The sequence below is a fragment of the Caloenas nicobarica genome, chromosome Z, assembly GCF_036013445.1.
Source record: "Caloenas nicobarica isolate bCalNic1 chromosome Z, bCalNic1.hap1, whole genome shotgun sequence".
Lineage (NCBI taxonomy): Eukaryota > Metazoa > Chordata > Aves > Columbiformes > Columbidae > Caloenas > Caloenas nicobarica.
In genome coordinates, this window is record NC_088284.1 from 22,803,206 (window position 1) to 22,816,395 (window position 13,190).

Genomic DNA, 13,190 nt, shown 5'->3' on the forward strand with positions numbered 1-13,190 from the left:
CTATATGAGCTACAAGGCTTGAGCATGTAAAAGTATGTCCAATGTGCTTTATTTCTGCCCACTTCTCATGCTTTCTATTTTTTAGTATTGTAATTATAGGAAGAGCAGAGGTGATTTTTGTAAGGCAGCATATGCATGACACAGTGGAAAAGGTGTTCACTCAGTATTTGGGTCAAGTGTTTTAATGAGCAGGGCCAAAGTCTTCCCATTACTGTAGGGAAATAAAAGATGATTTGCTATCAAGAAACCAACCCTCAAAAACCTTTTGCAAGACCTTCGGTGGGTCTGGTCAGAAGACTGTCATGTTGATGAGCACAGCACTACAGAAGGATGAAAGCGCTAAACCCTGGCTGGCACTGATGCTCTCACCCACAGCAGGGCGTCCACAGGCTAGATCTGCACTGAGGCAGGCAGGGCTTGGACCTGTGAGAATAACCAATTCATTCCGGAGTCACCCAGTAACATAATGCACTCTCCTCCTGGATTTGAATACAAGCTAACTGATGGGTTTCACATTTTTTTCTGAGTTGCTAGAAAAGCAAAACCAGAGGACTTAAACAACTGGCTAATAATAGACTTTTGTACTACAAGGTAAGACCTATACTGGCTGTTCCATCCATGTGGTACTGGACATATCTAAAATATAACTTAGTTCATGCCCTCCAATTCTTCCTTGCAAATTGTCCAAGTTCTATTTTAAGGTGTTTCTGAGTTTCAGAAATATGACAGCTACTTGGGGAATAGCAAGTGGTTTGGTCAGACAATAGCTTTGCTAATGCAGATGACGAACTGCACAGGAACAAGAAAACAGAATATATCTGCGTAGATCATGCGGCACTAATGAGCAAGGACATGTGCATCATGCAAATCAAGCATAGGCGTTTTTAAAGCTCTTTTCCTTTCAATTTGAACTCTGTGAAGGAGCAATGGCACTCCTGGAGCCCTGTGAGCTCCTCTGTGCTTGCTGCTCATTGTTTAGTCTGAATATTTTTCTATTTCCATGTCTCAGTCTGGCTGGAATATACTTATTTGAAGGTGAAGGTGCTCAGGTATGTCTTTCAGGCCATATTAACTGGCCTGAATCTGTGTAATCAACTGGTCAGTGTGTCTACATCTTCATGTCTCAGAGAAAGAAAACACCTAGAGCATTTGCTGTTGCATTTTACGAAAAAACAGACTCAGTCCCCTCCCATCTGATGCCTTCTGAGGCAGTAATTCTCCTTAGGTGAACAAAGAGCCCCTGTTTTTAGGTTTTCCCACTTACTCATTGAATCTCCCCAACAACCCCACATGACATCCTGTTTGGAGCCATCCTGTGAAATTCATCCCCATGCTTGGGTCCCTTCCAGCACATCATCTCTTTTTGTCGTTTGTGCCACCCCTGCCACACTCCTCTCCACCAGCACAGGAGGGAAATTCTCCCTGTCTCCCAAGAGCTGCAAATTTTATTCTAGCTGCCCTCCTTTCTGCACAAGTTTGCTAGCTATTAACGACTATAAGAAAACTGGGTATCACTTCCATCATTTTAAAGGAGAGGTGGAAGCTTTGTTAATCGAGACTGATACAAATTAAAGCTTAGATTTTCTAACTGTAAAATAATTTCTACTTTGTTCACATTCAAACATGAGAAAATATTAAAAGCTGAGTAAGGTCCCCAGCTCTAAGCACCAAGGAATAAAGTTTCCTGAAGTAAGTGACTTTTTTGGCATGTGGGAACTTGGCAGCAAAAATCAACAAGTTTTCCTCTCTATAATTCAATAATTACGTTCTCCAAAGCTGAAAAAAATTACTTAAAAGCCAGAAAGACATCCCTTTTCTGCTCGTCTATGAAGAAAAAGTATATGCACATTTTTTTGGGCCTTTTGGTCCTAAAAAAAGAAGATACTTTGATAATGATAAAATTTTTAAAAAATCCTACTCAAATCCTTAACTCTAGATAAAACTATTTTCATTTAGTAAATTACTTTCCATAGATTTCAGCGTTCATATAGATTTTCTTTGGGATCCCACATATTTAACTCCATTTTATTAACGAGACTTCTTTATGAGCTATGTTGCTGATTTTATATATGTTAATTCACTCTCATAATCTTCAAGAAAAAGCACAAAAAACCTCAAAAAATTCTTTTCATAAATAAGAAATGCCTTTTTCTGTTTCGTCACAAAATAAATGGTGAAATAACAATTGACAGAAATGTATATTGAAACAGACATTTGTTTACCCATGTGTATAGCTTACCCTACTGTTTAGCAAAGACATAGCAATAGTAATGCGCTGTCTCACTAAGCTGCTAAACCAGGTCTTAATGGTTACCTGTAAGGATTAACTTGTCTTTAGACAACAAAAGGCTACAATTAAAAAAGGGAAAGCAAGACTAAAATTCATTATTTAAATCACTGTTTTGTACTTGAAGATTTAAACCTCATTAAGATCAGTTATTTAAGTTACTTTGATTTCAATCAATACATTCACAATTTGATTATTTTTTCCTCAGAAAAGTCACAGTTCCTGGGAGAAAAACAAAAATAAATGAAGAATGCCAGAAACTGCAGTTAGGGCACTAAGGAGCAAGAAACTGGGCCAAAAATGTGGAAGTCCCACTTATCGTTTATACTCTGCCCATGCCCACAAACTACTTATTTCCATAAAAACCATTTAAAATTGACCTTCCAAGAGAATAGTTGCATTTTGATTGAACTCTCTTATCACATTGAAAACACATAAAACTTTTTTTTTCCTCCCCTCCTCTCAAATCCAGGGGGTTAATACACAGTTACACTCTGGAATCAGTACCATTTACTGAATACTTGTCACACCTAGTATTACATACGATTTCTTACAGGCATCAGCATCTCAGCCCTTGTATCATCAGACCACTATATTAGTTAGGACAGAGGTAACCCATATGTGGAATAAAGTAGCTATGGCAACAGCAGAGAAAAGTTGGCCTGTTGATTCTTCTACTGGAGCAGTTTAGAAAAAACCAAAACAAATCAAACCAAACGAAACCAAACCAAAACAAACAATAACAACAACAACAACAACACAACAGAGAAAAGAAACACTTTTTCAATTAGGAAAATTCATTCCGTGTACTGAGCAACCCATACTCTCCTGTTGGCAAGGCGATACTTGTGGGATAGGAATAGGAGGGGAGACATTTTACACCGCAGGCAAATTAAATTCACAGGTTTCTGCAGGGAGGCACTGAGAGAGAGGCCTCCCTGGCATTGCTCATCTTCCATGGCATCTTCTTCTGCAACCCTGGCAACCTGCACCTGGCTCCTTGACTTCAAAGTGGGCCCAGTGAGGGGACATGAAGGGTACGGGAGCAGAGCACTTGGGTTGGGGTTGCCTGTGAATTGGTAGGAGAGGTGAGCAAAAAAGGTCTGTCCTGGAAAACAACACTTCTGGCTTCACCAGAAAGAAAAAATTTGGATTGTAAACTCTCAGCTGTTGCCACGCAGAAAGCTTTTAGCTTCTAACACAGCATGGCAGGATGCTGCAAAGCCCAGCCTTGCTGGCTGTGCTCCTGGGTGCAGAGGGCTCTTGGTGCAGGCCTTGTCTGCATCCCCCTCTGAGGAGCTGGTCCCCGAACTCCACGGGAAGCACCAGGCAGATGATGGAGGAAACTTACCTGCTGGCTGCCATATCCTGGAGCCAGGCTTGAGGCAGCAGCTACTGTGTTCCAGCAGCACCTGCAGGCAAGCTGAGTTTGCATCAGCGGTGGGTGCTCCTCACCATGCCTACGTGACCTGCAGGCAGCACTGCTGAGAGGGCCCAGGGGAGCAATGGAACAGGCCAACATTTCAGAGGCTTAGTCCTTCTTTCCGTCTCCCTCCTTCTTACAAAATACCACCAATGGCAGAGTCAGCACCATGGGTCATATGCTTTGGTGCTTGAGGCCAACTGGGGCTGGAGAGAGCTGTGGGGGAAAGAGGCACCCAAGAGCCTGCCGTGTCTCTGGCAGCACAAACACATCACAGTGTCCTGTGGGGTTCACGGGTGGGAACAGTAATCTTGCTGTGATGACCTCATGGGGCAGTTGACATGTGTCCATAATATAACAGCACAGCCTGGGTCTAACATTCGTCTCCATTCCGTATCTCAAAACTCTGTTTAAGAAGCCTCCTACATGTAAAGTCTTGAATGCAGCAATGAAGCTATAACACATGAATACAGGTACCAGAGCTTTATTAGATGTTTCACTGGATACAAAGAAACTGGATTTTATATAACTCTTTCATTACATTAAATACACATTCTTGTCATAAAAATTCACATTTGCTATACAGAACTGTAGGCATTTTTTACACAACATTTATTAAAGTACCATTGAATAGATCCTAAAAAGAGAAGGTGCAGCTCTGTGAACCTTTGTGGGCACAACACACGCGGAGCTTCATGTCTCAATATTACCCAGTCATCCTCCCCACCAAAATGGAGAAAAGTCATTCAAATGCATTAATGCTCACTGGGAATAATAAGGCTTCTGTACAGAGATCCTGAACAGTGTCAAGAGGCAGTGTGGCAAAAATATCCTAATCATCACCTATATGATCCTAAAGTTACTGATGACTGAGACAGTCATAAACTTGACAACTGTCCTGGCAAGCCCAGATATTTCTTCTTTTTAAAATTATATTTTTAACCATGTATTTTTTTATTTTCAGTAATAATAACTACACATAAACCCAGGATTCTGCTTTAAGGATCCCAGCTTTACAGCAAAACTGATTTCAGCTACTCAAGGAATCTCTCCCAAACAAGCTGACTTTTGTAGGACCCAGAGCTGAGGGAAGAGACTAGTACATGTAATCTCACTGAAAAAAAACGCCTAAGTGTACCTCCATCTGAGGAGATGCTCATTGGCATATCATCCAACCTGGTTTTAATTTGGAGGGAGAAAGTTTATAACTGAATTCTCATTGGCCAAGGTGAAGCCCATCCAAGAGGATGTGTGTACCTAACTTGGAGTGTAGAGATAAACCATCCAAGGACATCACATGTAGGACACTGCCATCTTTTAGTCTGTACTTAACATCTTGTAAGAACTTGTGGATTGCTATGGTGTACTGAGGATGACAAACAAATGATACTCACTTTGAGCAGTATTGCTCACAGCTGGCAGTTAAAGGGATACGTATGCAGAAGTTAAGATAAAGAGCAGTGAGTAGATGCCAAAGAGAAGAGTGGGAAGATGCTGCATTTTAACTAGACAAAGATAACAGAAAAGGGTCCAAAATCAGACTTCTGCCTTCACTCCATCACTGTTCAGGTGGGACTGACTGAAGCTGACCCCACACCAAACTTACCATAGGGCAGGCAAGCACTGCCTACTCCAGTTCAACCTGCCAGGCACAAGGTAGACCCTGCTGGGTTGAGTATGTCTTTCAGAATTACCCTTGGCATCAGGCAGAGGCATCTCAGACAGAAACCATGGAAGGAGAGCTAGATCCTGTTGCAGGAATGCTAGAGGGGTGATACCTGTGGGCAATGCAGAGATTCCTTAATAGAGCACTAGGTCCTGCAAGCCACTGGGAAATTATTATGGCTTTTTTAATTAAAGCTGCCACGGCTCCTGAAAGCAGAATGATGCCAATGGGCAGGCCAGGCCAGGCTGCTCAGCCTCTAACATTTCTCATTTTTACATAAGGATTTTTACAGTCTAACCTAGACTGCAGTAGAATTCAAAGCTCTTCCTGTGAATTTACAGCTATTAATAAGTTCCAGCATAGTACATGAGCATTATTGCATAGCATCCAGGCACTTCCCCAAAGCCAGGGGATCGCCGCCCTCCTATCGTGATTGTATCCCAGAAGATTAATTTTAGGCCATTCAATTACATGATCACAATACCCCCTTGCATCAGCAGGAGCTGTGTACACACAGAAGTGATTTGATCTGCATCACACTGGAAACCATGTCTTTGCCACCTTGTACAATCAAGGCAGTCCATCGGCAAACATCCTGTTCTTTATTTACCAATATGTAAGTGAGCTCTAAGTAACTTCAAGTTTAACTCCTTAGCGCTGAAAAGTGAGGAAGTCAGCCCTGGACAATCCTCAGTAACGTTTGAAATCAGAACTGATAATTATGGGATTTAAACGATACTATGTGAATGCATTAAGGCAGGTTACATAACTGCCCTTTTCCTTTAGGATTATTATTTCCTTGTACATTGTAGACAATCCATACTCCCACACACACACATACCTACAAAACAGCAGCACAGTAGAAACTAAATAGATCACTGAACTCCAACATACTTGTAATCAATACATTGCACATACTATACAGCATATTTTAACATCATTATTGATTAAACATATACAAATCTGAACAACATTGTACGTAACACATAAGCTACCACTGAGATATGGCAAATACATCATATACACTATCAGCTTTTACTTCACTGAAAAGGAGTTTAGAAGTTTAAAATGGTGTTAACTGAACTCTTGGAATCACCATATACCCTACCCAGTTGCTAATATCTAGTGCTCCATATACTATATTCAGCATAAACAGCACTGGAGCTGTGTTTTCAGGGCACTCCACCTTTTTCAATATTGTGGAGTTTAGCTCCACAATTTTAAGTTTCCTTTTCAACACAGCATATACTTACTACACAGTGACTATCTGCTCCCTCACATCCCCAGATAAAGGCTTAGTAACTACTTTGAAGTTAGCAGAAATGGTCTAGATTTGTATCAGTATGACAAAAAGACTTAGCCCAGCATACAGGATCATACATTCCCTCTCACACACGTATGCATATACATATATATATATACACACACACATGTGTATGTTTAAAAGAATGGCTTGAAATAGCAGGACCTACAAAACCAGTAATGTAACCAACAGCTAAGGAATGCAAATAACCCACTGATTTTCAAACTAGGCTCCTGTGATCTGACTCTGTCTTACCCCTCTCCACACAAACCAGGAATCAGATCATGGGACCAGCTGCTATTTGGTCCAAATCACTGCAGTTTGACTCAGTATTGAACGAAGAGATCTCAGCTTGTGTAAACTGAAAAATGGAGCCAGGCAGGTTTACACCAGCTGAGACACTGCATTTGTTGTGCAGCACAGTCACATTTTTTCAAGTATGAGTGAGAAGAATGGATGGAGTACCAAGTGAAAAACATCAGAAAACAACACTACTTCATGAGTATACAATTAACATAGTGAGGTAGAAAATGAGCACAGGAAGAAAAAAATGTTTTGGTGGAGAATGGCTTGACAGTTTGAGTAAATAATGCCTATGAAGATCAATAGTGTAGACAGGTATTTTTCCTCTGATGGGCTGATTACAGTCACCTAACCTCCCAAGCAAAATTATTTATAATACATGTGTAGAAACCTCTCAAACTAATCAGGTCGGAACAACTCACCTGACCCAATCCCGCAAGCATATTTCTGGTTGAAATCAAAGAGAGTTTTAGCTGCATATGGGTGGCAAAACTGGGTTCTCAAATGGTCCAGTTGTGCTGCATAGTCCTTTCTGGCTTGTTCTTTTCTGGTGAGATCCCCCAAATAATATCAACAGGGAGTACATCCCTATCAGGACTTAAAGTCTTGGGGCCTCGCAGATGAAATCGCCAGAAAAGCATGGATAGTATGTCCCCATACACTCTTTTTTTGTTTTAGTAATTAAGGCAAGTTTGTTTACCTGTCCCTAACATAAAGTGCTGTGCTTCTTCAACAGAAAGGAGATCAACAGCTAAACAAAAACATAATTTTTCTGACCAAAATTTAACATTTTGCTGAGTTTCTCCATTAATGAAGAAACTATTTGATTTGTCTATTACCCTTCTTGTCAGAGGATTTTTTTTTTTGCTTTATTTTCCAGCACCCAAATGACAACTAGAATATAACTGACACTAAGCAAACATTTCGTAACAATGCTAACAAGCTCAAGATAGCTTTATATTTATTCATATGTAGAGGCACACACAGATACACTTTTCTTAAGTACAGGAGAACATCTGCTTTGAGTACACCTCTGTGTAAGCAAAAAGCTCAGTGTGTCCGCTGTGTGTTTGAGCAAGGGGTCCCAGGAGGAACTTGGTGTTGTTGATGCTCACAGATTCAACAGAATTTCAATCAGAATTAAAAACAAAATGACAAAAAAACCAAAACAAAACCAAACCAAAACAAAAAATCAGTTTTTTTCTACCCAAGGATTCAGGTCACTTTGCTATATTAAAAACATGGTTAACTCTTTTGACCACTTTAAGTAGCTGAAGGATGACAGGGAGAATCTGGAAGCAAGCAAATCCAGCTCAACGGAAGAAATAAAAGAACATTTCACACCACATCACCAATAAATAAGCAAACATTTCAATGTTTCTACGTGGGACACCCACATAGGGTGGGTTAAAAACATCCCATATGCTCACATTTCATTCTATGTGTATGTTACATGAATTTTGCTGCCTGTGGAAACTGGAAACGGAGTGCATCAACCCACCCCATATCTGGCTTACTCATGGATGAAAGCACTAGAGTCCTACCCCTTTTTCAATGCAAAGAGTGGCTGTGACTCTTGGTAAATTTTGGGAACAGTTTGGGTAAACTTTTAGTGCTGTAAAAAACCTAACTGGCTTCGATGACAGATTTCAGTGGGGATGAATCTTACAGTCCTAACCTATATAGATGAAAACTGCTACTGGAGGAGGTATCATAACTTCATAACACCTGCACAGATTTTTTCAACCAAATTTCTAACAGACCAGTCCAGAAACCCAAGTATCATTATGCAAGTGTGCATGGATGTCTTTGTATCATATACATACACCTAAATGTGTCATTATACTACATATATACTTAAATGTTTCTTTATAGTACACACACACACTTTTTCCAAGGCACCCTCTCAGTACAAAATAGCAGCAAGTGTTCATTTTATTCCACTTCTTCTTAAACTAAAAACATCAAAAGCCCTACCATCCCCTGTAACTTACCTGTTTGATAAAATAATTTTTGTTTTTCTAAACTCTGATGGTAGATTGTATTCCTTATCATCTGACAGAAAATAACAAAGGACCATATGATGCCATTCTCTCTTCTCACTCAACCAAAAGTTCTAGTTATATCAATGGAAAATTGAGATTAGTCTTATCCCCTAGAGCCCTGCAATATTGTAGGACATTATAGCATCTATTATTTTGCGCAAGTGAAATATTTTGCTTTCCAAAGTTGTGTGCCAATGCATTAATGTGCCCAGTAGATATGACTGATTATATTGAATCCAGTTAGGTGTTATACAGTGGCAATGTTATCATTTTATAAATCACTAAGTTTTCCATGTATTTGAGTTTTATATATGTTTCATCAAAAGTAGGATGATTCTGCTGCTAGAACAGTGCCATTCAGTAGATTTCCAGTCTTGTGTTCTGCAGTATTATATCCCATAAACAATTTAAGAACTGTATTGTTATTAGCTAGAAATTGCTCTACTACACTCTTTAGTACAGCAATTTTTCACTGATGGAACTGGCACTGATTTTCTTGTAATCAGCAGAGAAACATTGTGTTCATAGCTGCCTTAAAGAGAACCTCAGACTGCATCTATTTTTTTTTAAGTGCAGTTTTAGTCTTGCAGAAAGCAGGCTTCCACTATGGGACAAAATCCTGCCCACCTTACGGTACACACAGTTTACTGATCCTATGCCAAATCCATGCTAAAGACAGGAAATTTTCCTATTAAATTCAGTGGATGTTGGATCAGGCTCTTACAGAAGATTAATCCCAGGGGGAAGTCATGCTCCAGGCTGGCCTAACTTTGTTCCTGCTAGAACCAGGGAAAATATGCACTGGCAGCTCCTAGTACAGAATTAGGCCAGCACCACATATCTGCTGACTTGACCTGGGGCAGAGACATTGGAAAACCCCATTCTGAGAACGAAAAGCAAACAGGTCTGCTCTGTGCAAGCTATGTAATACATCATGTTGACTGTCCACTGATTACATGTGTGTTAGAGGCATGACTGGATTTACTTCACAACAGCATTTCAACCTGTAGCTCACTGATAAATGTGATCAGTTAAACCACCTAACAGATGAAGTTTAGTGGCTTAAAAGTTTTGGGCCAGATATATTGTCCTCAGTCTCTCAGTGTAATGCTCAGATCATCGGGAATCCTGCTGTAGGCAGGCAGAGGACAATACACATCCCATTGCAGTTCATAACCATAGAAGACACATGAATTGCATTTGGTAACTCGCGGAAAACATGTAAATGGCCTTCTTTTATCAAACACTGTAAACATGTTTAGTTTTGCTTTTCACATGAAACACAAATGTAAAAAATGATCGTAATTGATTAAAACATTTCCCCGATGCCCACCCACTAAAGCCCTAAACACCTCAGCGTGTTATAGGAAGATCAGTGTTTTACAAGATAATTCTTTTAAAATGCAATTTTTTTTTTAATTCTAAATATCGCAACAACACATATAGTACTATCAAGTAGTGTCATCTTCACCTTCATCCAGCGCGTAGTTGAGCTTTATGACTGTGCTGATAAAGTCACCAAGTTCTACAAAATCTGCAGTGATAATATTCACACCACTTTCTCCTGGTTTCTGAGTTCGGACCCATTGCATCATTGCAGGAAGAGCCCTAAGGAGAAAACAGGAACAATAATTACTTATAAAGCAGCAAGACAAATACATCAAGGCAGGATTTACCAATAGTTACTCTCATTGATCTTACTTGGTTTCTAAGGGAACCATGTGAGAAAGGACACAGGTTACTGCTCAGGCTTTCTGAAAACCCTTCTTTTGATAATTTTCATTCTCTGTGGAAATAATATGTTGATTGCATTTCAGCTTCTCAGTAGAGAAGAATGAAAGGAAGATCCTACGGGCTCACAGTAAATATTGATCTTGCCTAGGGACAAGAGTGTGGACCAGATACCTTTTCAGTGTCATCCAGCCATATGACTCCATGGAAATTGTTTACGGAGAAAGAAGTAACAGACAACTCAAGTCATTTGCAAAGCATATTTGACACATTCAAGGAAATACTGAAAATAATATTTTGGAGGACACTGGAGCAACCATGATTCCTACAGTACAAGTATAGCACATACTGAATACCTTTTCTTTCCAAGTACTAATATCCCAGCCTTGAATTATATTTAATCATAAACCAATGGTTAGTAACTGAAACAAAAAGCACCACAATTATATTGACTCTTTTCTGAGATGGCGTATTTTTACTATCTCAGACCTTTAGCATAGGAATACTGGGGTGTAGAAGATGTCCACCTAACTCGGTTTGTGAGTATAAACAATTTCTTTTTGACACCACGAAAATATAAACTAATTATCACGAGAAATATCTATGGGAAAATGAAGGACTCCCCAGTCCTACTCAGGAAGTCAAGCAGCAAGATCCAGTTTTCAGAAGACAGAAGTTAACAGAGTTCCAAAAAATAAGGTACAGATTTTTCAGAGAGAGGGTATTTTTCAGAGAAAGGGTAATTGTCCATTGGAACAAACTCCCAATGACTCCGACAAACTCTGCAGCACTTGGAGTCCTTAAATCAAGCCTAGATGACATTCCAAAAATACACTCTCAGTCAACCTCAAGATGCTGAGATAAATAAAAGAATCTACAGACTGGACAGGGCTGCAGCCATTTTAGATGAATGTCATGTTCTCCTTTTGCTCTAAAAATCTGTAAATCTGTGATTCCCCCTCAGCCAGCATGTTGAACAGCCTCCTTCACAGAGGCAGGGTGCATGTAACATGTTGATGTGACAGTGATTTAAATCAAGCTGAACATGCTGAACTTCAATCTGCTCCCAAAAGATTTAGGGAAACAGATCTAAAGAAAACAGATCTATTAGGAGACACAGATTGTAGTTGTCGGTAGCCACCAGAATCAGTCATTTTAAAAAACAGTTTAGTACGGAAAGAAACCAAGCAGTTATAATTAGCTCCCTCTAAGATTATACATGAGGATGCACAACACTAAGGTTTTGCTTCAGGAAAACATGCTTAAATCCATTGTAAGATCCACTCTTAAGCCCAGCAACACATTTATTTCACTCATTGATTCGAGATGACTGAAACACACGTAGGTATGCGCACCAGCTCGTAAAACTAAGCTTAAGCACTCTGCCATATAAGAACTCAGCCAGAATCTTTAGATTTAAGTTTATGTAATCCTGAAAAGTTACGCTCCGTGGAACTGTAACAGGCACAGGTCAGGTGTTAAGTATCAGGCAATGCCTGGAGTGTTTGAAAACATCTGCAAGCAAATAGAACCAGCACAGATCTCAGCAGAACAGCAGCGACTACCAATGTCATAAAACACAGCTCAGGGCAGTTGAAAACTCTACTGCATCTTCACATGCAAGAGATATTGCTGAACACTGGACAAAGACACAAGACTGGACTTCTAAGATGGCAGCATGTTGCCTTTGTCTTTCATATCATCCTATTTAAACTCAAAGAGTTTAAAGGTGAACTGATTGATTGCAGGCAGACACACATTTTTTCGTCCCTCCTTCTGCATAAGTTGATATCCTTGATATTTTACTCTCCCTTGAGGCATAATTAACTTCTTTTGGTGTCCTTTCTTTGTTCTGAAGCTGGTTCTGATGTGGTTGTGTCTCCAGACCACAGAGTTTTCTGTCTATATATTTAGCCATGTAGACTGAAACGCTGGTTTCTTTTTCCTGCTAAGCCACCTTTTAACAGATAGAGCACTAATAAAAAGGAGGCATGACTATCTTAAACTCAGTTTGCCCTGCCATTTCATCTCCAGTTAGACTTGGTAGTTAAATGGGTTATTTACATTTTACTGCTATTTCACACAGGACATAGTTTCACATCCCTTTGCTTATACATAAATTGTTAGATAAAGTCATAGAAATATTTTTTTTTCACGAGATGAGAGAGCATTCAAAGATAAGTCAAAAAGTGAACCAGATTATCCAATAAAAAGCTTATTTGCACAGCAAAGACAAATAACACAATCCTAAACAAACAAACAGACAAACAAAAAACCTGAACAAAAGATTCCACTCACATTTAATATTTGATCCAGGCTACGCAACTCCGCTTATGATAGAAATTCACAGAAAAAACCCATACAGATAACTTTCTTCCCATAGTGCCATCTTGAAAGTGGATTACATCAATAGCTGTAAGAAACTATGTTGC

The 13,190-nt window shown here is 39.6% G+C and overlaps 1 protein-coding gene across 1 annotated transcript in view; it reads right to left on the reverse strand.

The window, feature by feature from the left end:
* Window positions 1-10,478: 10,478 nt before the first annotated feature.
* PLCXD3 (phosphatidylinositol specific phospholipase C X domain containing 3) overlaps window positions 10,479-13,190 on the reverse strand; it is an 83,987-nt gene continuing 81,275 nt past the window's right edge. The window contains exon 3 of the mRNA XM_065657283.1: window positions 10,479-10,635. Within this exon, the coding sequence (XP_065513355.1) occupies window positions 10,479-10,635 (157 nt within the window). The remainder of the gene's footprint in view (window positions 10,636-13,190) is intronic.